Here is a 27039-nt window from a genome sequence, read left to right as displayed (position 1 = left end):
TATTTACAGTCTAGGGCACAAGAATATCATTATTAAACTCTTGGTGAAAGGTGCATGGTTTTGTGTCGCTGAAATTGTGTGTATGCTTATTGTTTATTAGAGCTACTCAGTCACTTAAAAGTCCATATTCAACAATGAAATTCAGTCACACACACAGACACACACACACACATGCGCGCACGTGTGCAGAGACGCAAACTCATGCACGCGCGTACACACCTCTTTAGAGCTGCTTTGTAAGGTGGAATTAACGAGTAAAACAATGCAACATGAGCAAACAAGCCACTTTTTTCACGCTCTTCCATTCAGTTGGACTTTTACACACTGATAAACATGACACGTAACGTATGTTTGTAACTTTACTTTAATCAAAAACAACCTCACATAGGGGCTGCACGCGCGCGCACACCCACCAAGTCTCGCTGTCATTGAGGGAGAAAGCACTGTCATGAAACTGTTTTTATAATAGTCTACATCTCATGTTAAAATGACTCCCTCACCCCCGTAGTGGTAATGCCGGCTTGACGCCATCTCCGTCGCTGTCCAGGCAGTGGGTCTCCCGGTAGTCGAAGAGTGAGCGTACGGTCTCCGCCATCTTCACGCCAGCGATCGCTGATCTTCCGCCGCCGTGCCGTTCAGCCTCTCGCTCTTCTCTCCAGCCGCTCAACTGGCTCAAACCAAGGTTATTCCAGCCGCTCCCACTGCGGCACAGCGGAGGGGTGCGCGAAGTGCGACACACAACAACATAGTGTGGAACATGGGTGAAAGTGTCCCGTGTCTGTGCTCCAACCCTTTGAATGTAAATAGGTTCGTCTGAACACTTTGACTGTGTGGTTAATGTTGAGGTTCGGGACACATTGTAAATAGGATAATCTGGTCTAACCCGGTTGAGAAATGGACGCGCTCACCTAGGAGATGGAAAAAAGTAGACCGTCTCCATGAGAGTGATAGCTCATAAACTGAGAAGAAGTTATTAAACGATAGAGGATGAGAATAATTTACATTTAACCCCGAATAGAATAAACAGTTGCATTTCAGAAACACTGTAAGCTTCATGTAAATAGTAACACATATCAGCCTAAATACGAAGTTTTCACACATCCACTGAATTTTGCCACCAACAGGTTCACAAATACTATTAAAGGATGGTGTGATAGATAATATACAATGAATCAAAACAGTTATCCTCCAGTGATGATTCTGAAATGCTGTGTGGTTTTGTTTTGGGGTTTGTTTTTTTTAATCCATGAAACAAAAATAAATAAATAAATAAAATTTTTGGGCTATTCATTTTCGACCAAAGAATTACGAAAGTGGAGATACAGTCCGTTTTTGTCCTTTTTTTCAATTACTGTTTTGCTCATGACACTGGCACTGTAATTTTATTTTTATTTAGTGGGAAAATCAGGATTTATGCTGTAATAACTGCATTTGTTCTAGAGGTTTGTTAATGACAAGTTTATTACAGAGAAAAGTGGACAACAATAAGATTGGTTACTTCTTAACATCCAATTTTGAACATTTTAATATTAATACCTGTTGTTAATGTTGTTGACCTGTGTTAATGTTAACTCCACATACGTGTATAGTAGCATTACAACAATGATAATAAGCTAAACTTTTTACTTTCGCAGTTCTTTAGATTTGTCTTCTAACATTACCACATTGGGTTCTTTGTTTGGTTTGGTTACTGACATTCTCCAAAATGGTCATTTTTTTCATTATTGTTTGTAAGTTTTTCTGTCAGCAGAATTATGCAAAACCTATCAGGACAATATTCATAAAACATGGTGGAAAAGCAGGACTTGGACCAGGGAATTTGATCAAATTGAATTTTGGAGCAGATTCAGAAAAATGACTGGATATTGAAACTGAAGTTTTTATTATTATCTCGGCAGAGGGATGCCCTTAATTGCAGATTTGACCTCAAAAGTTGGGTTTAGGTTATTATTTAAATTCTAAAACATAAGGAAAGAAGAGAACGAAAGTTTGGTAATGAACACAAGAATCTTCTGAAAGGACAGGTGAAGGTTGGTTTGGTAATAATGGAGCATGCAGATGAAAGGCATCCTGATTTTTCTGGTGATATAAGGTTTCATGAGGAAATGGGTAGAATATGTGGGATAGATGGATAGATAGCCAAATTTTCTGGCGTGGGCTGTATTTGATAACAGGGGTGTGCCTGCCATTGGTAGACCTGCTGTACTAGTGAGAAGACTTTAACAATACTTTTCTGGGTAAATATCCACTCATAGCAACTGCTGGCCCCAGGTGTTGGTCTAAGAACAACATGGTTGACAGCTGTGAAGGTATCGAGCTTGTGGAGGTGCTGAGATGCGAGCAGTGGGCATATTCCACTCATAATAGCTAAGCTAAGCGGCAGATTCAGACCCTGGGAAAATGTCAAATTTGGCCATTGATTTGGGGGTTGCAAGTCTGAAGCCCCCGCCATCTTATAGAAGGTCCTCCGAAAGGACATTAACTGAGATCTGATCAGAGATAAGGTTTCATGTTCGACAAGGCAAAATACGTGTTGTAAAAGCAATTCATCTTTAACTAGGCAGTAAGGTGTGTGATATGAGTGAAGTAACAGACCACAGTAAGAACTACCCTAACCCTGGGTTGACAGACTGGACAGGAACAATGACCTCACAGAAAGACGTCTGAGTGAAGATGATCTGGAATATAAAGACAATCCGTCAGTCAACTATCAGATGGGTTTTGTCATGAGGCAGCTCCACTCACACAGAGGGGATCTGCATGGGCCTAGTCACCTCATCTATTTAAAAATGACTGGATAATGTCTGTAAGTTCTGTGAGCTGAGGCAGTAGGACAGAGTGAAGTTCAACCTGTTAATCAATACGGTTCATCATGCCTGTATTGTAATATTGTAGTTTCACAAATACAGGACAACAATATAATGGCAAGAGATAAACTAAGAATGACCTGTAATGATGACAATTGGACTATCATTTTCTGAAGCTGCTAACACACTATCATCCAGTTTTATATCATCAACCAGCAGACCTTTTTAGTCCACATATTTAATAATCCAATCACTATCATCTAAACCTGCTTTATCCTAACTAGGGCCGCGGGGGGCTGCCAGAGCCTATCCCGGCTACCTATGGGCAAAGGCGGGGTACACAGTGGAGGAGTCAATCCAATCATTAGAATTAGTCTAAACTTAACAAACTTAACACATTTTCATTCATAAATTATTTGATTATTTGTGAGAAAAGCAAAAAATCCAAAATAATTTTTAATCTTTGAAATTAATTGTTTCCAACAAAACGTGTGTGTGCATGTGTATGTGTGTGTGTGTGTGTGTGTGTGTGTGTGTGTGTGTGGGTGGGGTGGGGGTGGGGGGATTCAAGCAAAAATTAAGAAAATTCATTTCTTACTTCCTGCACAAAGTCCAATGTAGCCGTAAGACTTTAATTGTGATCGTTCTTTCCTTTAGAACTATCAGAGTGTAACTTTATCAGAACTAACAACACTTTAGTTTATGACAGCAAAAATAAAAGCACTAACCCTAACAGCCAAAGCTGTATTTTGCTGTTATTAACAAATGTCTGTAAGTTAATACACAATAATACTACAAAAATCATCATATTCTAAAAACATTTTATATTAGAATTTAGTTCAAACTAATGTTGTGCCTCATCACTGGCACACACAGTGTGTCTAGTCTGTCACTTGTGCGCTTGTAGACTAGGTTGTGTCCAAAAGTACTCATCACTCACTATATACTGTAGTCAACTATGCAGCGAGTTTGCCGTTTTTCGATGTTGTCAAAATGTTTAGTGCATATTGTTAACCCAGAATATCCCACCACGCATCATAAAATGTTGTGACTACAGTATGTACGCTACTTTCTGATAACAATCCCACAATGCACTGTGCCACCATTTATATATGAAAACTGCCATTGCCCAGTACACAGCTGTCAGTTACCTGCTATCTCTGTTTACATTTTACATTTATCTCTGTTGACTTTTTGTTATATATGGAGGAGTTTATGAGTGAAGGAAGTGATTTCAGACACAATCTTTATGTTTTCAGGAGGGCCTCACAAATGATCAAATCACAATCACAATATATGCAAATATAACTTTGGGAAAATGGCTGCAGTTCAGTTAAGGTCCAGATTGAAGCAGATTGAGGCATTGAAATGCAGAAAGTGAAAAAAATATGACTTCTGCAACCTCTGCATTTTCCTTGATAACTTGATCACTGCCAACAACAGTAATACAACAGTCACCAGTTATCTATCTCTAAGGAACCACTATAATCCCCCACATGTTTTGGATTGTCAACAGGATTACACAAAAACTACAGCAGTGATTTCTTTTAAAAACTTGTTGGAAGGATAGGCTATCAGCCAAATTTGGAGCAGAGGGTATTTGACTGCTTTACAAGATTGCAGGGCCTTTTTAGAAGTCGTGCTCTTCCAAGAATCTTTGTAGTTATTTATTTCTCTAGTTTTATTATTTTCAATGAATGACTCCTACACTTCAGGTGGATTGATAGAGTGGGTTTATATACAGTTTGTATTTAGTTAGTAAGGGTGTACACAGATTGTGCATACCGGATAACCACAGTGTCTGCAGTTCCCATCCCAGCCTGATGACCTCTGTGGAATCTCTCAAAATGCCCCATAGAAAGTTAAAAATGTCAATTTTTTCGAAACCAACAAGTTACAAGTTATGCAGTAAAGAGCAATGATTGTAGCTGTTACGCTTTTCTTCTCATATCAAGCTCTCCCATCAATACTGAGAAGTCTATAAAATGTATGTGGAAATACATTAAAGTAATGCAAGTTCAAATACTGCACCTGATTCTTGGTAGTTCTAGGTTCAACTGCACTAGTTATGCTGTTTTGAAAACGTTTTGTCTCTCATCCAAAAGACTTCTTCAGTTCTAATGGCTGGTGGGGGGAAAGTGGACTAATGACCTTAAGTGTTAGGGTCGTAGCATATGAAAACAACTCCACAAACTCCAAAGTCCACTTTCCCCCCACCAGCAATTAGAACTGAAGAAGTCTCTTGGATGAGAGAGAAAATCTTTTCAAAAGAGCAAAACTAGTGCAGTTGAACCATGAAGAACTACCTAGAAGAAGGATGACTTGGGCAAATGAGAACTTACACAGATATACTGCACCTGATGAATTATGTTTTGTCCTGAATTTGATACAACTATGAATGTATTCTTCCAAAGCAACCACATACTGTCTGCTGGTATTCAGTTATTACCTCACCCCCCAAGGGGAGGCAAGGGGTATTGTTTTTGTTTTGGTTTGTTTGTTTGTTTGTTTGTTTGTTTGTTTGTTTGTTTGTTTGTTTGTTTGTTAACACTCTGGCAGCAAAACCATTGGTTGAATTCATACTAAATTTGGTTTGTAGATTGCAAGTGACCCAGAATAGATGTCATTACATTTTGGAAAAAATATGTCAAAGTTCAAATTTTTTATGAATTTTTAAAATCTTTTTATTTATCCCCATTGACTTATAATGGGAGAGTTTTCACATGTCTGTAGCAGCAAAACTACTGGTTGAATTCATATCAAATTGACTTTATAAATTGCCTGTGACCGAGAATAGATCTCATTACATTTTGGGAACAGTAGGTCAAAGTTCAAATTTTTTATGAAGTTTTTAAATCTTCCCATTTACTTATAATGGGGGTGAAATATGCGCAAGGGGTGGGGTTTGTTGTGCCTAGCACCACTTGTTTATCTTTTCTTGAATTAAGTGTTACTTTCTTTTTTGTGTTTTGTTTTTTGTTTTTTTAATGCTGCAATTTTAATGTTTTACTTGATTCACTATTATTAATTTTTGTTTATTTTGTCATACAGTTAAAGAGAATGTGCCTATGTTTCATCAGTGAAGGCTACTAAAACATAAAGGTGGCCATCTTTCATGTGTACAGTTACCATGACTACAGGTGTTCTTGTCTACTGAGAGGTTACAAGAAATGGATGTTTAATTCATCTGCTCAGATCTGTCAGTTATACTGCAGATCTACACCGTCCCTTGTTTCAATGCTGTGCCTTGCACTGAAGCTACTGTCATCCATCAACAAATTTATCTATTTCAAATTTGACCAAAATTAATGGTAAAGCAACAAGAGTGGCTGTGGCTCCACTTCAACTCATAACCTGCATCAGGTAACACTGCAGAAAAAAAAGGCCTTTGGCTGGACTGATTTTCTGACCTCTGCTGTGGCCTTCAAACCCAGACTTGTGTTACAAACTTCTTCGAAATAAAATTCTGCCCAAGGAGTTTATGGATAAAGAAGAAGAGGCCGATCCTGTGGAATTTGGACCCACTTGAGGAATAGAAGAGCACTGGTGTTGATAATACACAGGAGGATGCTAGAGTCATCAAGGAGCTTGACTATGATGCTTGAGAAAGATGAAGAATAAGAATGTGAGAGAAATGTATGGAGATCTGGGAGCTGCTGAATGAGTTTGGTTTAATTGTAATTCTGCTCCGTTTGTGTGTGCACACTATCATGAACACTTCATCACCCGCACCAATAAGCACATACACACATACACAATTAGATATACACACACATGCGTCACCATTAACACACATCTACACAAACCTTAGTCAAGACAAACATCCACAAGCACATGCAATCAGTGTACATGTACATCAACACACACACACACACAAACACACAAACATACACACACACAAACATACACACACACAATTATACAATCCTAACCAGCTACACACACAGCTCCAGTAAAGGACACACACCCTCTAACACAGCACGTACACATTCAACACACACAGACACACACTGCATTCATTTCCCTTTCATTCAGCACAGGCACATATTGTGCTGCTGTAACACACACACACACACACACACACACACACACAAAACCACACACACAAATACACTCACACACACACACACACACACACACACACACACCATTTGCAGAGCTTGCTCTTAGCTTTCCCCGCACACACACCCCTCCCCCTCTATCTCTGTCAGACACACATACACACCACACACACACACACACACACACTCACATACACTCAGCACTGTCACACAAACACACACAAGTACATGCACATTCCCTCCTACGCAGGCGCACTGACACACACACACATACGCACGCACAGACACACACAATCCCTCTCTTTCCTTTCACTCACACACACACACACACACACACGCACATTTCCCTCATCCACCCCTCCCCCACTCGTTCTCACACACATACGCACACACACACACACACACACACACACACGTACATGTCCTCTCTCTCACTCTTCCTTGCTCACTCATTCACTCTCTCACTCAAACACACACAGAGTGGAACTCACACGACTACACAACACACACACACGCGCACACACACACACACACACACACACACACACACACACATTCTGTCTCCTGCTTGCTCTTTCTCCCCTCCCTTCTCTCTGTCTCTCTCTGTGTCTGTCTGTCTCTCTATCTCACACACACACACACACACACACACACACACACACACACACACACACTCTCTCTCTCTCTCTCTCTTTCCTGCCCTCTCTCCCCTTCTCTTTTTTCATCTCTCTGTCTCTCAGACACACATACACCCACATGTACACGAATGCACAAGCACACACGGACACATGCGCACAAGTACACATGCACACAAGTACACACAGAGACACACAAACACACACAGACACGCACTCATTTTCTCTCTCAGACTCCCTCTCTCTCTCTCTCCCTGTAACACACGCATATTTTCTCTGCTGCTCTCTGCACACTCTTTTTCTCTATCACACACACACACACTCAAAAACACTCACACACACACACACACACACACACACACAAACACACATACACCTCCCCCTCTTCCACAGGCATCCTGGCTGCCACTCCTTCCCTAACAACCACACACACAAACGAAAAGATGCACACACGCACATATACATAAACACGTATAGTATAAACACACAGACACACACACACCCTTTTAAACACACACTCCACCCCTTGCGCTCAAACACACATCCTGCCTTTTCTTACAGTGAAACATAAACACACACACAACCTTACTGCTAATATTCAAAGTCAAATTGTAAAATCAAACAGTCCTCACATTAATTGTTCTCAGGCTGAAACAAATCTTGTTGCAATCTTTCACACACAGACAGTGAGAGGAAGAACCACACTACGCATCATTTACACCAACAACATTTGTATGCCAATCTGTTTTTAAGTAACACAACAAGAGACAACAATTATAGCAAAGATCAATTTATTTCCACCCACTCGAACACCCTCAGAAATCTAATCAATAAACACACCATGACCAAAGTTTAGGAAAAATAGAAAATACTGTACCTCATATCTGATTTCATATTCACCCTGCATCAGCTGATGGTTTATATATGATTCAAGTTCAACGTCTTTGCAACACAGTCATTTTGTTGCATGAAACCTTGACAAAAACATTACTTTAGACCAGGGGTGTGAAACTCATTTTTAGTTCAGGGGCCACATGCAGCCCAATATGATCTGAAGCAGGTCATACCAGTAAAATAATATCATTATAATCTGCAAATGTTAACTCCAAATTCTTTTCTCTTTGTTTTAGTGTGGAAAAAAGTGAAATTACACAATGAAAATATGAATAACTTGAAAAAACATGTGCAACCAGAAAAATAAGAACAATTGCCTCAGCTTATCATTTACACATGTACTTTACAACTTACAGATCCTAGTGGATCTACAAATACACAAAACATTTAGTAACAGGTGTATGATTAAACTTGCACTTATTTTTCTTAACACATTTCAGGCTATTCATATTTTTTGTGAAATAACGATTAAACCAAAGACAAAATTTGGAGTTTTCATTTTTTATTGGTAATGCTACTACACTGTTGCCCATGAAGCTGGAATGAAATATTTTGACCTCTTCTCATGAAATGATTGTGACAATGTGATATATTGTTCATAGATAAAGTCTAACTGGGAGTATGTAATCATTGCACCAGGCCCATGTTGAATACTGATGTGTGTAAACTGTAATAAAGAGAGGAAAGTGTGTAAAAACTCAATTATTCCAATAGTGAATTTTTACTGGTCCAGCATACTTGAGATCATACTGGGCTGTATGTGGCCTCTGAGCTAAAATGAGTTTGACATCCTTGGTATTTGCAAGACTTTGGACCACAGGCCGATTGGACCATTTGGCCGGCCAGTTTTGGCCCGTGGACTATATGTTTGACACCCCTCCTTTAGGCCCTAGTGTCAAGTTCTGTCTCTGTTCAATGCCTCTTCACTCACTCTTTTTTGCCTTCATAAAGGAGGTCATGTTTTCACATATATACATATAGGTGCTTCCATGAAACTGGGTTCATTTTGGTACTGGAATTTTGCCAGCTTTTTAGACCCAATAATACAACAGAAATTTTGACAGGTTTCCCCCCAGGATGTTCCTAACAATGACCTCAGATGAATACAAAAAAGTTATACTCTTGCTCTGAGCCATCCCAAAATTAATACATTTTTAATAAAATATTGGGGCTAAAAATAGGACCAAAATTGGGACATGAAAAGCTACCTAGGTATCAGTGCATTTGATCTGGAAAGCATCACTCAAAATGGTCTTATACACCGCTATAAATAAAGGCACTGTGTTAAATTTGATGATCCTAATGGTTTTTCTTATCCAGACATGCAGGTTTTTCATGAATCTCAGTCTCATTCCAGGTTTCGTGTGTAACCCATCGTGTCCACTCACATTACATGCGGAACCGGCCCATTTAAACACACATAAATCACGAGTGATTTTGCAACAGCGGCTACTTTTGTGAAACACTCTGCCTTGCATAATTAGTTTGATTCCCAAAATGTACCTTTGAGAGAATAAAAAGATATTCGAAAAAATAGTAGCGTGTAATTTTCGTGTCCTTTTTACTGTGTTCCATGCAGATTTTTGTATAAAAATAATATAAAAATGTGTTTTATCCTTATCTGAAAAATAGTTTCTCTTTTATCTCAGTAAATATTTATTTATTTACTAAGTGCTTCCATACTTGCTTCATAACATTAGTCTACATCTGGTTTGAATTTTTAGCCCCCATGTCCTGTTTTTAGGGACCAGTTTCACAGAAGTGCCCAAATATTCAGTTAGTCTATTGATATAAGAGTTGGTGCCAGTTTATGCTGATGTTGCTTGTACAGATACACTCTGATGTGTAAATGCTCTGTCAATGTGGTATTATGTTTGTAAAAGACCTGACTCCTTTAAACTGGCAGTAACATTCAAACACTATTTTAAGTACGAATAAATGCAGTTGCCAGTAAAGGAAAGCTCAAATTTATGACAGTTATTTGATTTGGGGCGGTGTAAAATGAGCTATTACAGACAAAGCTGAAGATGTTGTGCTTTGATCACAGAGGACATGTAAAGTAGCAGATTTGGCTTTCAGTTTTGGCTCCGAAATTATCTAGAGCTGAAATTATGTAGCACTGTCCCTCCATACAAGATAACAACACAGTCAGAAAATTATCACTCAGCTCACGCACAATATATAACTGTAACCTTCACTGTTCGGATTAAATGGAATGAAATGATTAGTTGATGAGGTGATCAATAGCAGCCAAAACAAAAGCCAAACCCCCCATGACTTTGCTTGAAATCATCAATTATTTTTCAGATTCTTTCGTAACTTTAGAATTTAGACCACCGGTTGAGTGAGACAAAACATGCATGGACCACTGTCTGATCATCTGAAGACTGAACCAATACTGGAGTTAATTTATGCGAACAGTTCAAGAGAATTCTAAAGGACAGATCTGACATGAGAAATTGAGGATATTAATTTTGGTCATATAAAGGATGAAACAAATGTGTCCCTGTTGTGTCTGTTTGTAACATTTAAACATACTGAAGCTGTCAGTGTTTGCCTTTTTTGTCAGCCCATAGTTAATGTCACGTGCCATTTGTTAATGCAAAATAAAAAAAAAAAATTAGCCAATCACCATAGGCATTAAGGCACTTTTGTATACATTCAGTGACTGTTAGAGAAAGGGAACTGTGCTCATCATCGAGCATTACACAATATCTAAAAAATTTCAAAGGGCCAATACTGTCATGACAAATAAAAATAATCATTAGCTTGATTGTCAGCAACTATTTTTTTTCCCCAACACCAGAGGTCAAAACATAGGCTGCATGATGAATTCTTATTTGTTGAAAACACCAACAATAAACATGTACAGTAAAAACAACAGAATAAATAATAAATGTAATACATTTTTCAGGAATGTTACCACAGGGTACACATTCTCTGATCACCAGGATGAGATACAAAGACTGAACAATAGATATCTGGTATGGATGGATGTAACACAATATGAATAAAAAACACTACATGAACATGTCTGTAACTTCCAAGTTGTCCAAAAAAGCTACTGCACACACCTTTTAAGTGTTTACACCATCAAGACTACTGAGTAATCAATAGCCTAATTACTCAATCAACAGCCTAATCAATTTGCAAGCAATCAATAGATTAAAAGTATCCTTGTATAATTCATACCTTTCAAGAATATGAGTTAATTATCTCTGTGATAACTTTAGAGTTTAAAACACTGAAATACTGAACATATCATAAACAGCAGGGGGGTTTTCTCTTACCTGAAGCAACACACTTACGCCAACAGAACCCTTTACATTTTTTAACACTCAGTATTGTTTTAAGTCAGAGTAAAATTGACTAACTGAAAACATATAACTGAGCCAACAAATTCTTTTGAGAAAAGAATTCAGCAGATGAACGCACGGTGTAGTTTCGTCATTAGAGTAGCTACAAAACTTAAACGATGAGATAATACATCTGTAGTACAGAGGAAAAAAAAGTACAATGCCCTAGAGATATTAGATATTTAGGATGTATTTATTATGTTTTTTTGATTTTTCAATCAGTAGTTTTTTCGTAAATTAAGCAAATAACTTAGTAATGGTCACATTTTACCTCAAAATGAATTACAATGACTTGCATCAAATGACCAAATACATTTGTGTTTGAGTATCTGCTGTTTAAAATTTTGCGAAGTATTTTTTTACCATCAGTGTATCTACTAAACCTATATACAGCACATGACAAAATAAACACGACGAGATTAAAAAAAAAAATCATATCAAACAAATTACAATATGACAATTAAACATACAACTTTAACACCACCTCCAGCACACACATCCTTGTATGTGCTTCACATTTTCACATCGGGCTTCATTACATTTACAATCTTTTCTCCTTTTTTGCCACAATCTTCATGTATCATGTAATAAGGTGAGGCTAAAACTTATACAAGTGTAACTGGTAACACTGTTGAGGTGTGACTGACAGTGGTGTGTGCAGGACTGTCAACTTTTAACATCATTTGTTGCAGTAAAGGCTGTTATTGTCCTATAAACAGATGTTTCACTTAAAATTTGAGCTAAGTTAGACTGCATAAATATGGAGCCATGGCATGAGACTCTCAAATGGGTATTAGGAAACACTTGCTCTCTGTCCATAGTGCCTGCTTCCAGGTCTGATATTTGTCTAACTTCACTCATGTTGGTCTTTGTAAGAGTTTGGTTGCTTCACTTCAGTGCTGCTCAGCATGACAGGTTTTATTTACAAAGGCAATAAAATGATGTAGGACTCCCGTTATTTTAAACAATATTAATAATTACATTTACAGTGAATGAAATCAGACTGGCTTTTTCAATCTGTATTTTTACCTATAATATTTCCACTCTGTTCCGGGTTAGTGTTGGATTACTTGGATCATTGCTGTTACTGCACTTGTTGATTCTTCTCCTTAACCATGTACACTGGTAGCAGTTGATTTCACTACAAGCAAGTATGTAAAAACATAAGCTGCCTATTTCTAATAATTAACTGCACTAAGGAATAATAGGAAGGAGCAGAAGGAGTAATTGTGTGTTTAAACACTAGAGGGTGCTGTTACATAGTTCTTATTATCCTTCATGTATTTAACACGCCCAGATAATGATTTGTTTAGAATGATTTGTAGACCTAGTGTTAAAAACTGTGCATATGAAATCTGTAGTCTGATGATGGTATGAATCCAAATGTACTTATTTTCATCATAATCTGCCCCTGGAGCGAATGAGAACATAAAAGACTGTCCTATTTTGTAGAAACAAACATGACTAAGTTGAAAGTAGCAATATCTTACTACTCTGTTTGAGGTGATGTGAATCAGGTTTTGTTTTGAAAGAAAGAAAGAAAGAAAGAAAGAAAGAAAGAAAGAAAGAAAGAAAGAAAGAAAGAAAGAAAGAAAGAAAGAAAGAAAGAAAGAAAGAAAGAAAGAAAAACTCAGACTCCTGAATCTAAATACACTGTTAGATTTTGTCTTACAACAATGAAAGCAAAGTTGGATTAGTAAGAAACTTGCGCCAACTGATGTTGTGACAAAAATGGTTATTGCCTTTGTGTGTTTTCTACATCTCTGTTCATGTGAAGGGTTTGAAGCCCTAACAATAATCCAACACACTCATGTCCCTGTGCCATTCAGGATCTGTCTTTCAACTGACTATTCATGTCATTCTTTTCAGTCAGCCTCCCTGTGTCTCGCCTCCCACTGACTGAACACCTTCCTCCACTTTCATCCCTTCATGCCTTTTACCTTCTTACCTCTCTCCCTAACATCTTTTCTCTTTCATCATTCCTCTTCGGTCACACCAAACTCTCGGGTCTCCTTTTCATCTTCGAGTGCTTCTTGTGCTCCTAACCCTGGTGGTCCTCACACGTTCCCTGGCTATCACCGAGGGCAGGGCCTGCAATGTGGTGACGGCTGTCTTGGTCCAGTAGTCCACCTCTTTGTAGATCCGGTATACCCACAGCTTCACTTCAAACAGAACAGCCGGACCGTCTAACTGCCAACGAGAGGGGGAGAGAACACCAAGCTCTGCCTCATTGTCTATCAAGCGCCATTGCCTAAAATCATTTCACCTTTGATGCCCTCAGTGCCTACCTCCAGTCCCTCTATGCTGGGAGTCAGGACCGCTGTGCCATCTGCAGCTTTTAGGAGTTCTCCAGTGTTGACTAACAGAAGCGACAGCCTGTCCTTCACCGTCTTCCTCTGGTTCTCATACTCACCTTTGACCTCGCCACCCAGCTCTTCTTCTTCTTTGGCTGCAGCTCTCTCCAGTAAGCTGCGACACTGTTGCAGAGCAGAGTGCAGACGCCAGAGCTTGTCCCTGGCGTCCAGTTGCGAGGAGGGAGGCGGGACAGACACCAGACGGCTGTCGGCCACTGTGACATCCGTAGAAAAGCTCTCCTTCTTCCTCTTGAGGAAAGACAGAAAACACAGAGGTAGAAAATTAAAAACAGAAAAGAGATTTGAGAGTGAATTAAAGAGGAAATGGAGAAGCGAAAGGGCTTGGAAAGTATGTGAACAGGATTTTCTCTTGGGGTGATTAGAATTTGTTCAGGCCTGTCCACATGTTTCCTCATAAAATATTCTCAGCGGGGGCAGATATCCTCATCTGTGGAGGAATTTGCACTCAGGGAAGAATTTATTCATTCAACAAGAGTCATCTGCAATACAAGTTGTCTAGTAGCTCTTGTGGTATTTCAATTCTGGACCAAAGTTATCAACAAAACACTAAAATAAGGCAGGCCAGAGGTGAATCAAATACCACAGAGCTCTGTTTTTAATACGATGTGATATGATGCAACACTGTCATAACAACTGAAATACTGTTTTTGTCACAACCACTTTCAATATCTGTTTTCACTTATCCATCGACAGACTTCTAAAAACAAAAACGCAAATTTGAATATTAATCTGAAATCTACATCTTTAATAACTGTCATCTGTGTTTCAGATTTTTATTTTCACAATTTAATATCATCTAGCAGATAATTTATTATGATGACAGGTTACTTCGCAGACATGATTGCAGCTTGCATCTAGTTGAGTGAGTAGTCCCAGATGCCTCCCTGTGACATTTTACTGAGGCGTTAATGTTGAACCCTTCGTGTAAGTTAGTACCAGTGTGTGACATATTGGCCTAATCTGACCTGTACACTTTGAGTGTCAGCGGGAAGTAAACGTTTGCCATTCAGGCTACAAGGGTAAAGTGATTCCGGCAGATACTGGTACTGAGGGAAATTACAGCATCCCAAGAAACAATTTTCTGTGAATTACGATGATATGTCTGAAAATTATTTACAAAAAATCAACCTTGTAAATGATGGTTTCTCCTCCTCAATAATATACTTTATGTGATCAGTGTAGAGTGAATTACAATGAGATTCACATGCCAAATACTGAACTCATCTTGTTTTGAGACAGTATTTCTTAGCCAGGGAGAGAAAACACAAATGTACATAGAACTGTGTTGTTGTTATTATTAAGTGAACTCTGTAGGCTGAAAGGCAGAGACATGTATTATTTTATAGCTTTGTGATCTGTTGTTGTGGCTTCAGGCATATAGCAGCAGGTTCCTTGCCAGCATTCTATATGGCTAAAGTCAGCAACTGCTATGGATCCAGATCTATTTCAGTAGGGAATAAAATTCAAGAACTGGTACAGGATAGAGAGAGTAAAGGTGAAGTGCTGGGAGTGAATTGGATGAACTTATACACCGGGCCGCTCCCTTCCTCTTGTCACGACACATGAAAGGATGTGGCAGTGAATTGGCAAGAAACCAAAAAGTTTTAATAACCAGTCACTCTCACACCTATAGGCAAAGAGACGCAGGCTTGTGGAAAAGAGATGAAGGCTTCATGCCCAGGCACTGATGAGCTTGTGCCAAGAAAACGCCCACCTCTGTCATTCAGCGTTGACTCCTTCCAATCTGCATTCCTACCCCCTGTTGTAGGAGACATAATTTCATTCTTTCTCCAAACTCAGAGACTCACACATAACACACACATTCTCCCTCCCCCTTATCTCCCCTTCGCACGCATCCTTTCATTGGTCTCTCTTGTCTTACACACACTGATACTTCCACACACACTTTTACAGACATGTCTATGCACAACACACTCTCACCCAGAAAATCTATTAATTTTCCATTTAACCTTGGCCTATTTCTCACTCACACTCCTTCAAACGCACATCTGTCTGTCTCTCTCAGACTCTTACACTCTGAAATCCTACTGTAACCTCTTCTCTCTGGCAGGTTGCAGCCAGTGGAAAAATAAAGTTCCTCTACTCACATAAAGTTCCAGTAAGATGGTGCATTCATGGTGCAGCTGTTCGGCTATGGCAGCAGCCCTGACCGCCGTGGTCCTGCTCAGATCCGATCCGTTCATGCCTCTGGTCCGCATGTCTGCCATTGACCGTTTGCTTCAACTCAAGAGACGCACTTTGAGGGGAGAAGCGCGACTCTCCGGGCCTTTTTATGCGACCGTGAACGCCTCCTTCATCCCGGTCACGGTTGACTTGAGTGTGCCCCTGAAACTCAGTCAGAGCTGTTTTAATTAGAGCCAGAGTCTTCTCTTCTCTAAGGTTTCGGTAAAGCTAGTTTGTCTCCACCTTGTCTGCTTACTGTTAGTTACTTATGTTACAGAGTTTGTGTCCAACTCTCCGCCCTTTCCCCCGGGAACTTGATGCCGGGCAGGAGGAATTTAACGGGACACGCGGGGGCGGAGAGCGACCGAGGGGAGGAGGGAGGAGCTCATCAACTTATTCATGAGGAGCTTATCTGATTTACTGGAAGTACAATGACATGTGGGCTAAATTTGAGTAGGATGCAGCCTGAATTATCCCAGTTATTCTTGGGTTTCCTGTTGAAAAGAAGCAAAAAAAAAAAAAAAAAAAAAAAAAAAAAAAAAATAGACATGGACAAGCATCTCAGTAGCAGGTAAATGTAAAGTCTCTGAAGCCAAAACATTTAAGATGATTACCATACTTGATTCTCCGTGTCAAAATAACTTTCACTTCTGTTTTATTAACCTGGAACAATGATGCAACAGTTTCAATTTGGAATAAAATGACAGACTATTTATTCTTAATTAGTTTAGACTCTGTGGACACTTTCAGAAAGCAATTCAAGATCTTTTTATTTATTTATTTATTTATTTATTTCAATTTACTTAATTTCAATTCAATTCAAAAAACTTTATTTGTCCACCGGGGGTGATTTAAAGGCAGGATTACACGCTTCTATATAACCAAAGAAAGCTAAGAAAATAAAATAAAAAGAAAAAAAATACATATTATAAAATTAATAATAAGAGCCATTATGTACAATAAATAGGAGATGCATGTGAATGTATGGATACAGTGGTTTAAATTGGATGAAGTGCAGAGAGAATGTAACAGAATGTAAACATAAATTGTGCATTAGGGAAAATGTTATATCTACAATTGTTGTTGCTGAGATAGTAATGAATAAATGAATAAAAAATGACAAGCATTTGATTAAACAAGGGTTATAGGACTAATATGCTTTTAAGTTTTTACGATTTCTCTTGTATTTTAATATATCTTACCATGTAGCCTATTTAACTGTTTTAATTATGCTTCTATTATTTTATTATTTACTCAGCTGGTCTAGGTTTATTGTGAAGCACTTTGGGTGCTATATAAATAAATATTACTTATTGCAGAATAAGCACAGGTGCAATAAATGGCATTAGAGATGGCTTATTCAGTCCAGGCTGCCAGGAAAGGCCTGTTTGTCTGCCAGCCTGCTCAATACCAGATCCCTGGCAAAGGCACATTAATGTAATGTAACCCTTAAATGCCTAATTGTGTCAATGAAAGTCCAAATAGACTTTCATTGCAATGGAGAAAGATCTGTTTAGATGAAAATAAACTAATAAAACAAACAAAAAAATATTATATCTAAAGATATAATAAGATATTAATTGTAAGGCATTTTAGAGACTATATACAAACACCTGTGGTGGAAATTTAAACTTATGTCTGATTTTCTGCGATGTAAGATTTCACAGATGGAGAAGTACAAGTTATAAGCTGCCAGAGCATTAAATAAAAGATGCTTTCATTTCAAAAAATAATCCCACAGAGTTTTTATATGTTTGCATCTTTTCTCATATGTGTAATGTAGTCCTAATCACAACATATTGCATTCATAAACTCAGATCAGCCATAACATTGTGACCACTGGCAGGAGGCACGGTAATAATATTAATTATTTCATTACAGTATTACCTTTTACTGGGTTGGCTATATTAGACTGTAAGTGGTCTGTTAGTCCTCAGAGCTGATGTGTTGGAAGCAGCAAAATGAGCTAAGACAGGAACTGAGTGACTTGGACACGGGCCAGATTGTAATGGTGATTACTGGGTCGGAGCGTCTCCACAACTGCAGGTTTTGTTGGCTGTTCCTGGTCTGCAGTGGATAGTACCGACCAGAAATGGACTAAGGAAGGACATCCCAATCTCAGGACAATTTATCATCTGTGGGAGGTGATGAATCTGATCCATGACGGGTCCACCTCTCTACTTTCAGGACTTCAGGGATCTGCTGCTCACATAGTGGTCCAGATACTACAACACACCTTCAGAGGTCTGGTGAAGTCTAGGCCTTAGGTCAGAGCTGTTTTTGAGGAAAAAGGGGATCCTACACAGTATTTGACAGATGGTAATAATGTTCTGCTCCCATAGATGATTGATTGGTTGTTGTTCTTTAGACCATTTTCAGCACGTAATAACCACTTAACACTTTATCACTAATACCACTTTTCCTGTCAGTGGTCATAATGTTATGGCTGATCTGTTTTCATGATAAAAGTATAGTAGTTCTGTGTTTATAGTTTAGGGGTGTAATACCACGCCTGGACTGCAGGTGTCAGTATAGGCGGCTGGTATTGCAAACAGTTCCACCACCTCAAAGGCAGCAGCTGTTGATAATGATAGCAAAAGGTGATGCCAAAGAAATGAAATTGACATTATTTTCCACGTATTATTGTTTTAATTAGGTCATTTTAGTGTAACATCACAGCGCGCGAGAGATAGCTTTAGCATTGTTAGCGTTTGGACCAAGCTAACACGAACTAGCTTAGCTTGCGTTGATTCTAACGTCATGAACTCACTGGTTGGCTACGGGGTGTCCTCCGACTCTGACAGCGACCCAGAGGATGTAAACAACACAAACAGGTAAATCACTCTATCTCTGGCTATGGGAATGACTGATATGACACCTTATCATTCATCCGTCGCTTATTTTCTCTAACGCTGCTAACTTGTTCATCAGCTCTACTCAGAAGGAGCTAGCTGTCACCAAGACCCGAAACTTCTTACTGGAGTCCGGTTCAGCTTCCAGTGACTCAGAAGAAGAGGACCCACAGCTGTCATCACCACCGGCCAAAACCCTAACACCAGAGCCGGCTCCTTCTGCTGCATCACAGTCCACCCTTCCAGCTCCTTCTTTGGCTTCTCCTACATCGAATAAGCTTCCACCTCCTCCTCTGCACACTAGCATCGACAGCAGTGTGTTCGCCAACCCCTTCAAGGCCCAGGCGGACCAGAAGCTCAGTGCTCTGCAGAAACATGTCCCGTTAACAATAGAGGCTAAACGCTCACATATTGGCGGCAAACGTGTGTGTGAGGCTTACAGGAAAAATGGGAGGTGCAGATTTGACACGAAATGCAAGTTTGCTCATGACAGTGGCCTCCAGACTCCAGTGATTCCTACTGACAGTCATTCATCTGCAAGGGCTGAAGCACGGGGGTCATCTGAGGCCAGATCAGGTGCAATTGGCTCCAATAGTCAGAGCTCCCAGCAAGAGACAGCAGAAGAGGAGTCAGAAGGTCAGAAAGTGAAGAAGAGGAGAGTGGGACTGAGTAATTCTTTAATTCCTCCAAAACGAGCTCTGAAGCAATATGCAATGCAGAAGGACAGAGAACGAATCAATATGTCCTGAAGTATGTTTTAATAGCTGCCACCATTAAGCAATAGTACAGAATGTGAGCAGTGTAACTCAGGTGTGCTTTGTCATTTTTAGTAAAGAGAAAACGTGACTCAAATCTTGTCAAACTGTGAATAAAAACACTTTTGCTAAATGTTAAGACATTTATTTACATTATATAAATGAACAGTTTTTGTGTCATCTCTACCACACTATGTCACAAATCTGAGAGGTGCAGATCTAGTATAGACATATTTGAGGTTTCTACGTAGTTTTACTTGTTAACTTGCATGACATTTCAAAGCCTGTGTGAACAAATCTTCCTTAATGTTGAATGCAGTTGCTGGCCTACAATTTACTTGTGTGAGTGGGAAATATAGGTTATTTCCATAAAGCCTAACTACCATTTCAAAGCAACATTTTTTTGTTGTTGCATTTCAGCAAAATACCTTTCTATTCTGACCTATTATAGCTTTCATTGCTATTATAGGTAATGAGTTAAACTTGTTTTCAGTTATTTTTTTGTTAAACTCAAATGTTTAATAGTAAATTTGCACAATTTAAAAAACGTCCATTCATTTTATTCACCTTGCACATACTAAGAGTGTTCTCTCGTTACTTCATAAAATAAACTAATTCATTCTAGTAGGAACCTTGACAATGCCACACACTAGACATGTGATGTGCTATATATTACTTAGAGGTATGCCATTATATTGCATATTTGCAACATATCCTCTTAGGAGTTCATCGCTGCATCAATACACACTCACATAAAAGGCTTATTAAGTTTACATGACTTATGTACAAAGGCAACAACTTACACATACTGACACATACATATTTTCCCTGATACAGATATTCTAAAAAGCTACCAAATATGACTAAGAGTGAATAATACATAATATACTGGTGCTCCTACATTTAGCTCAAACATTGCAATACAGTGTATTAGGTCACTGATGAAATAATTTGCTCTATTTCTTAGTGTGCATCATCCTTGGTTTACATCAGGGTCTGCTGCACATGTCTGTCAGTGCCATCAGACAAAACGTCCCCTTGCCCTGTCTGCTCCCACACTACACTATCATCTCCCACCACCTCTGTCTGCTGGAGGGAGCTGCCAGAGGGAGAAGAGGAAGAGAGCACCGGATTGTCGAGAATAAAGCTGTCCCCATTAGCGGTGGATGGAACCTGGGAGTGGGTTTGGGGTGGAGACAGGAGAGCAGGGCTTGGTGTAGCTGTCTGCAGGGTCTGGAGCTGTTGTGAAGTTGCTAGGATGGGGATCTGCTGAATATGGGTCTGAGACTGGCTGACCGGCTGGAAGGTCATTTGTAGAATTTGTGTCTGCCCTTGGCTCTGCGGCTGGGAGGAGTAGGACTGTAGCGGCTGGAGCTGGGGTTGATGCTGGGTCACCACTGAGCTGGAATGGAGAGTCAGCTGCTGGATTTGGGGATCCTGGGACTGCTGAGCCGCCTGCACAAACTGGACGGGCATCTGAAGCTGGAGGTGAGTCTGTTGCTGGTTGTCAGCCGGTGAAGGGGGGTCAATGGGAGACAGGGCGATCGTCACTGGTACCTGCATGGTATGGAGACTCTGGTCTTGTCCCAGTAAAACCACCTGGTGACTCACTTGCTGCGCCGTGTGACCCATCTGAGATACCTGAGCCACTTGCTGCCCAACTTGACCTTCCTGGCTCAACTGCTCCACGTGCGCATCCTGCCCTATTTGGCCGACGTCCAGGCTGGTGACCTCTGCTTGCACAGGGTTTCCCTGCAGTTCTAGCAAGGAGGCAGGGGTTGTGATGAGGGCACCAGCATTGGCTGCCAGGGCCTCAGCTATTAAGACCTCCGGGTGACTCTTGGCTTTATGGGCCACTACGCAGTCCTTCTTCTCAAACTTTTTGCCACAAATGGAGCAGGAGAACTGATAGGTGGCATCAGCATCATGCTTCTTCATATGCCAGTTCAGAGATGCCTTCTGTCGGCAGGTGAAGCCACAGATCTCACATCTAAACACGGGGATAAAAACAATTTAAAGTGAGGAAATGCTTCTCACAAATTAAATTATGACTAATTGATGAATACAATAACAACAAATGTACAAAATATATGAACAGCAAGACACTAACTGCAGGGGTTTCTCTCCTGTGTGGATCATACGGTGCACAGCCAGGTTGTGTGAGCTCTTGAAGGCACGAGCACAAAATTCACAGATATAATCTCTCTGATCTGTAATCAGACAGCAACCACATTTACAAGTGTTCCCTCTGTAGTTTAAGTAGTGATTATAATGAAAAGGGCAGGCACACATCAAACCACAAGTGATGTTCTGCATGTACCTGTGTGATGTTTAGCGTGACGCAGCAGCTGCTTCTGCAGCCGGAAGAGCCTTCCACAGGAGGGATGAGGACAAACGTACTTCTTCTTGAGCAAATGCTGGTACTTTATATGGTGCTGATTTCAGGAAATAATAAAATTAATTACAGTTGTGGATGAGTAGTTCATTACTTAAAAACTGAAAACTGTGAGTAAAACAGAGGTGTCAGCTCATGGTGATCTTACAGAACATTAGACTGTATGACCATTTCAACATAGGCAAAAGAATTACTGAATACATTCTTTAATGTAATCACTCTTCGCAAACCATGTGATCAAACATATTCTGACTCCATTACTATTGATAATAAACTAACAATAAATCTCTTATTGTCTTTTCTTCTTGAGACAGACCTGTAGGTAGCGTGGATGAGCAAGAACTGTGCCACATCCTTCCATCTCACAGCGCACATACTGTACTGGGGGCTTCTTCCTGTTTGGACAAAGCTCATGTCAGTGCAATACAGCCTACTGAATCTAATCATCTAAAACTCTAGATTATAATGCCAAAAAAAAGCCATCAACTTCACCTTCTCTTAGGCAGCCGTGGAGTTTTATCATCTTTTTTTCGTCTCCCTCGCCTAACACACAAACAGAACAAAGTAAATGACAAATCTGTGTGGTACAGAGACAAGACTATTGGGTCTGAAAACTGTTCATCGTGGTGCTGTGCTTACTTCCTGGGTCCATCTGGGTCCTCTGATGTTTGTTCCTCCTGCTTCACCTCCTCTTCCACCCCCTCCACATTGTCGATACCTTCTATTTTATTTCAGCAACTTCTTTCTCTTTTTTGGGACCTTTGTCTTTGTCCCTGTCTTTTTCTTTCCTCTCCCTTGGCCTTGGAGGAGCTCTGCGCTTTGGTTTCGGAACATCCCTGACCAAACAAGAAGCAAGAGACACAGGTGCTGAACCAAAAGAATCTGTTGAGTAACTGTACACGGTGAATAATGCAGCAGCAGTAGCAAAAGTGCAACCCTACCCTCCCCCTTGTGCACACAAACCTTTCAGCCTTCGGGTCGTAGCTCTGGTCATTCAAGTCATCCCTAAAAGGAACATCTTCATCACTGCTGAGACCTTCATCCTCTTCTGCACCACTGAAAAAAAAACACAAATCACTAAAATTAAACAAACATTCCCTTATCCTACACAGGGTCAGGTGGCACATTTTAGTCAATCTACCTCTGACTGTGTGGCTGGTAGTTGAGGTCTGTTGGGTCATCCTGAAATGCAGGGTCCTCGTCATCCAGCACTGGCATAGCAACATCATCACTTTCCTCTTCTTTCTTTTTACTGAGGCAGCACAAGTATGAAACAGTGGTCATAAAAAACACATCACCAAGATCACACAAAATACAAGTAAGGCAGTCTACTTATAATGTCATGAGCTCAGCAGGTTACACTTCAGAAAAAGTACAGATATGCTGTCATGTAAACAACACAATCTGCACAATTCAAATACAGTAATGAACATATAATACAGCAGTGTATGGATTAAATACACCCGTCTGCTGTCTGTAATGTGGCAATACTGTTAATAAAACCAAGCAATGCTCACATTTCATACTTCTCTTTATCGTTGACATCATCTTCCACTGTTAGAAGAGGGAAAGAGAGAAAACACACATATTATAAGCACAATATGTTAAAATCTATAAAGCATGTTAGCAACTATTATAGTTAAAATACACAATAGTCTAAAGGAGCATACAGACATTTAGCTGTAAGCCCTATTAAACACAATGAAAATGCACAATCACAACCTTGCTGACTATAATTACAGGTAAAATGTAGACCACATCACTCAACACTGACATGGTGAAAATAAAGTGCTATAGAACAACAAGCAAGTCATATCTATGTTTGTGTCCATGCCACCAAATGACCAACTTTTAAATGATAAAAGTGCCACATGTTGAACCATTGCTGTTGATTGTCAACAGGTTGCTCACCAGCTGGATTTTCCATTGCAGGTTCGGTCTTACATACAGGCTTGGCAGAGCCACGGGCGGTCCTGCCAGACGGGGGCTTGGCACGGGTTTGTGCTGGGGGGCGTCTGGAGGGAAGAGCTAGAGTGAGGGAGCAGATGCATGCCATTGAATGTATTGTGTAAAAGTGTGACAGCAATCCTTCTCACACATTATCTCTGTTGTAAATAAACCATGATGCATTCATGCATACAGTGGGACCAGACGTATAATTTTTTCCCCAATATTTCTGCCAACCTTGAGTTTCTGTGGCAGGTTTCTGTGGATCCTGTGAGCTGTAAGACAGAGAAAAACAAACTGAAATATGCACTTGGATCTACATGATTCCATTATACATCTCAATTGGAGGTGTCAGGTGGAAATATGGTAATCAGCAGACAGGTAGGTTAGGCTCACTCCACCCTCCCCATGCAGATCTACTGAAAGGGGACGAGCCATGCTGAAGGCGTGCTTTTGACAGGAACTGACCCCACCGACATAAACACACAAATTAAAAGTCAAGACTTTACCGTTAGAAGTTGCTTTATTGTTGTTGAACACTTAACTCACTCTGTGGCTTGAAGGCTGTCACCTGCGACCCCCCCACCAGCCTCAGCCGAACCCGCAGATTCTGAATTTTTCTTCCGCCTGCCATTGGAAACTTTCCTCCGCTTAGATGCACCGGTGTCTATGCTAGGTTCTTCTTCGTCGTCGTCGCTTTTGGTGTCCTTCAACCACGCCGGTACTGCCCTCGTTGACCGGTCCCTTAACACCCTTCCAGACCCCTGCGGGCTCGGCGCAGCTCCATTAACGTCCATTAATGAAGCGGAGACGCCGGACCTCGGGCGCCCCGCTCCCCGCTCTCTGAGCCCCCTCCGCGGGGTTACGGCCGTACTGGTGGCCGTGGTCTGCTCTACGGCCTTGTCCTCCGTCGCGTCTTCACCTGTATTTACATCCCCGGTTCGGTCGGCCGCCGCTTCCATCACCGTGAAGGTTGTTCGGTTTACCTCAAAATCCGCAGAAAGTCACGCAGGATTACTTGCACTTGGAGGAAAAACGGAACACATCTGGTGTAAAGACGTTTTGATTTCCAGAGGCCTTTATCCGACAGTGGGACATTTTCTGTCAATGCGCTGGATTCGTCGCAAATTCTATGCATCAATTTATTGATTAGAAATTGAAAACTTTTCTTAATTATCAATTCAGCAATAAACCGATATAGTTTTAAAGAAGCAGACACTATTTTCGCGTTCTTAAAGCTATAGTAAACCTACTTATTCGCCCGGGCCTGGTGCGCAACCATCTTGTGCGCTTTGTTGCGTCTCCTTTAAGCCAAATATAAACTGAGGTTACATTCAGGAGCGGCAACGCATGTTAGCAGATGTACAAACCATCTGGATTTACCCTGTGAGCTCCTTGCTGCTATAGATGTGTAGCTGTGGTGTTTAGAAATCTACTAAAAGAGCAGCGGGCGTGCAAATGCAGCGTGCATACAGACAGCTACCGGAGCATTGTGGGAAATGTAGTCTAACTCAGATAAATGCAGTTTGGACCATGTTTCAAGGATGCTTTTTTTTGTCCTGTGCGTTTATCACTACAGGATACAGACAGAAAAACGTAGTTAAGCTGGTAAAACAGCAGTAAGTGTCACCCACCCAACAACGAATAAATATGAAACAGTAAAAAAATAAATCTAGATAAAATTAAGATTTTTTTCTTTAAGTCTGTTTGTGCATTAACAAGCTACATGAAAAATGTAAGTAAAACCCGTAATTTAACTGTCCTGCCCCATATCACATTTTTGTTGGTTACTTTTCGCTAAATTGTTAAATGCCAGTATTTCTCAAATGTTCTGCATGCATAGGAACATCTGGTGTTGCATTTCAAAGTATGAGTTAAAATTAATACCCAAAAAAAAGGTCCGATTTGATTTCTTATTGCTATTTTGCATGATGGCTTTAGAGCTAACATGGCTGCCGCTGAAAACCTGTACTGTCTGGTCTGAACTGTACTCCTCTGCTCTGCTGCAGGCTGATGAAGTGTTTTTTTCCACCAGATGGCAACATTGTCCTCAATGTCAAACTCCACTCCATATACTGTAAAACCAAGTGTGAAATGTATGTAATCTGGTTTTCAAACAGACTGATAAAGTAGGTGTGAAGGGGATGGGTTATGTAGCGGGTAATATACCAATGAAATAAACCTAGATTTGACTGGATCACTGTTGCTTTTATTATATATGTATTATGTAAAAATAGACCACTATGTGAGATTGGATATAAAATACAAATCCAGATCTTAATATTATATATTAATAGCAGGTATGTGATTGCATCTGAGTGGTTTTATATGACCATTGAAGGAGTTATCAATCACTTGCTTTTAAGTATATATACAGGGTGGGGAAGCAAAATTTACAATGAACATTTAGTTGTTTTTTCTCAGCAGGCACTACGTCAATTGTTTTGAAACCAAACATATATTGATGTCATAATCATACCTAACACTATTATCCATACCTTTTCAGAAACTTTTGCCCATATGAGTAATCAGGAAAGCAAACGTCAAAGAGTGTGTGATTTGCTGAATGCACTCGTCACACCAAAGGAGATTTCAAAAATAGTTGGAGTGTCCATAAAGACTGTTTATAATGGAAAGAAGAGAATGACTATGAGCAAAATTATTACGAGAAAGTCTGGAAGATACTATTAAAGAAGAATGGAAGAAGTTGTCACCAGAATATTTGAGGAACACTTGCACAAGTTTTAGGAAGCGTGTGAAGGCAGTTATTGAGAAAGA

At 40.0% G+C, this 27039-nt stretch overlaps 4 protein-coding genes across 4 annotated transcripts in view; 1 reads left to right on the top strand and 3 right to left on the bottom strand.

Moving 5' to 3' along the window:
• LOC115427695 (uncharacterized) overlaps positions 1 to 775 on the bottom strand; it is a 21017-nt gene extending 20242 nt beyond the window's left edge. Inside the window, exon 1 of the mRNA XM_030146361.1 lies at positions 501 to 775. Within this exon, the coding sequence (XP_030002221.1) occupies positions 501 to 595 (95 nt within the window). The 5' untranslated portion in view covers positions 596 to 775. The remainder of the gene's footprint in view (positions 1 to 500) is intronic.
• A 10419-nt stretch (positions 776 to 11194) lies between these two features.
• On the bottom strand, positions 11195 to 16821 carry cntf (ciliary neurotrophic factor). The gene is made up of 3 exons (XM_030138531.1): positions 16237 to 16821; positions 14042 to 14356; positions 11195 to 13943 (listed from the first exon to the last, which is right to left on the bottom strand). Exons 1-3 carry the CDS (start codon positions 16354 to 16356, stop codon positions 13770 to 13772), a joined length of 609 nt encoding a protein of 202 aa, XP_029994391.1. The 5' UTR covers positions 16357 to 16821; the 3' UTR covers positions 11195 to 13769.
• Positions 16822 to 18821: 2000 nt separating this feature from the next.
• LOC115422271 (uncharacterized) lies at positions 18822 to 20052 on the top strand. The gene is made up of 2 exons (XM_030138523.1): positions 18822 to 19146; positions 19244 to 20052. Exons 1-2 carry the CDS (start codon positions 19073 to 19075, stop codon positions 19911 to 19913), a joined length of 744 nt encoding a protein of 247 aa, XP_029994383.1. The 5' UTR covers positions 18822 to 19072; the 3' UTR covers positions 19914 to 20052.
• A 276-nt stretch (positions 20053 to 20328) lies between these two features.
• On the bottom strand, positions 20329 to 25223 carry zfp91 (ZFP91 zinc finger protein, atypical E3 ubiquitin ligase). Its single transcript, XM_030132000.1, has 12 exons — positions 24811 to 25223; positions 24499 to 24536; positions 24226 to 24342; positions 23832 to 23868; positions 23456 to 23566; positions 23278 to 23370; positions 22954 to 23046; positions 22807 to 22857; positions 22631 to 22709; positions 22240 to 22354; positions 22030 to 22129; positions 20329 to 21909 (listed from the first exon to the last, which is right to left on the bottom strand). Exons 1-12 carry the CDS (start codon positions 25221 to 25223, stop codon positions 20904 to 20906), a joined length of 2253 nt encoding a protein of 750 aa, XP_029987860.1. The 3' UTR covers positions 20329 to 20903.
• Between the last annotated feature and the right edge of the window lie 1816 nt (positions 25224 to 27039).

The sequence above is a fragment of the Sphaeramia orbicularis genome, chromosome 1 (assembly GCF_902148855.1).
Source record: "Sphaeramia orbicularis chromosome 1, fSphaOr1.1, whole genome shotgun sequence".
NCBI classification, from domain to species: Eukaryota; Metazoa; Chordata; class Actinopteri; order Kurtiformes; family Apogonidae; genus Sphaeramia; species Sphaeramia orbicularis.
Note: the sequence above shows the minus strand (reverse complement) of the source record. Positions and strands in the feature narration are given on the sequence as shown.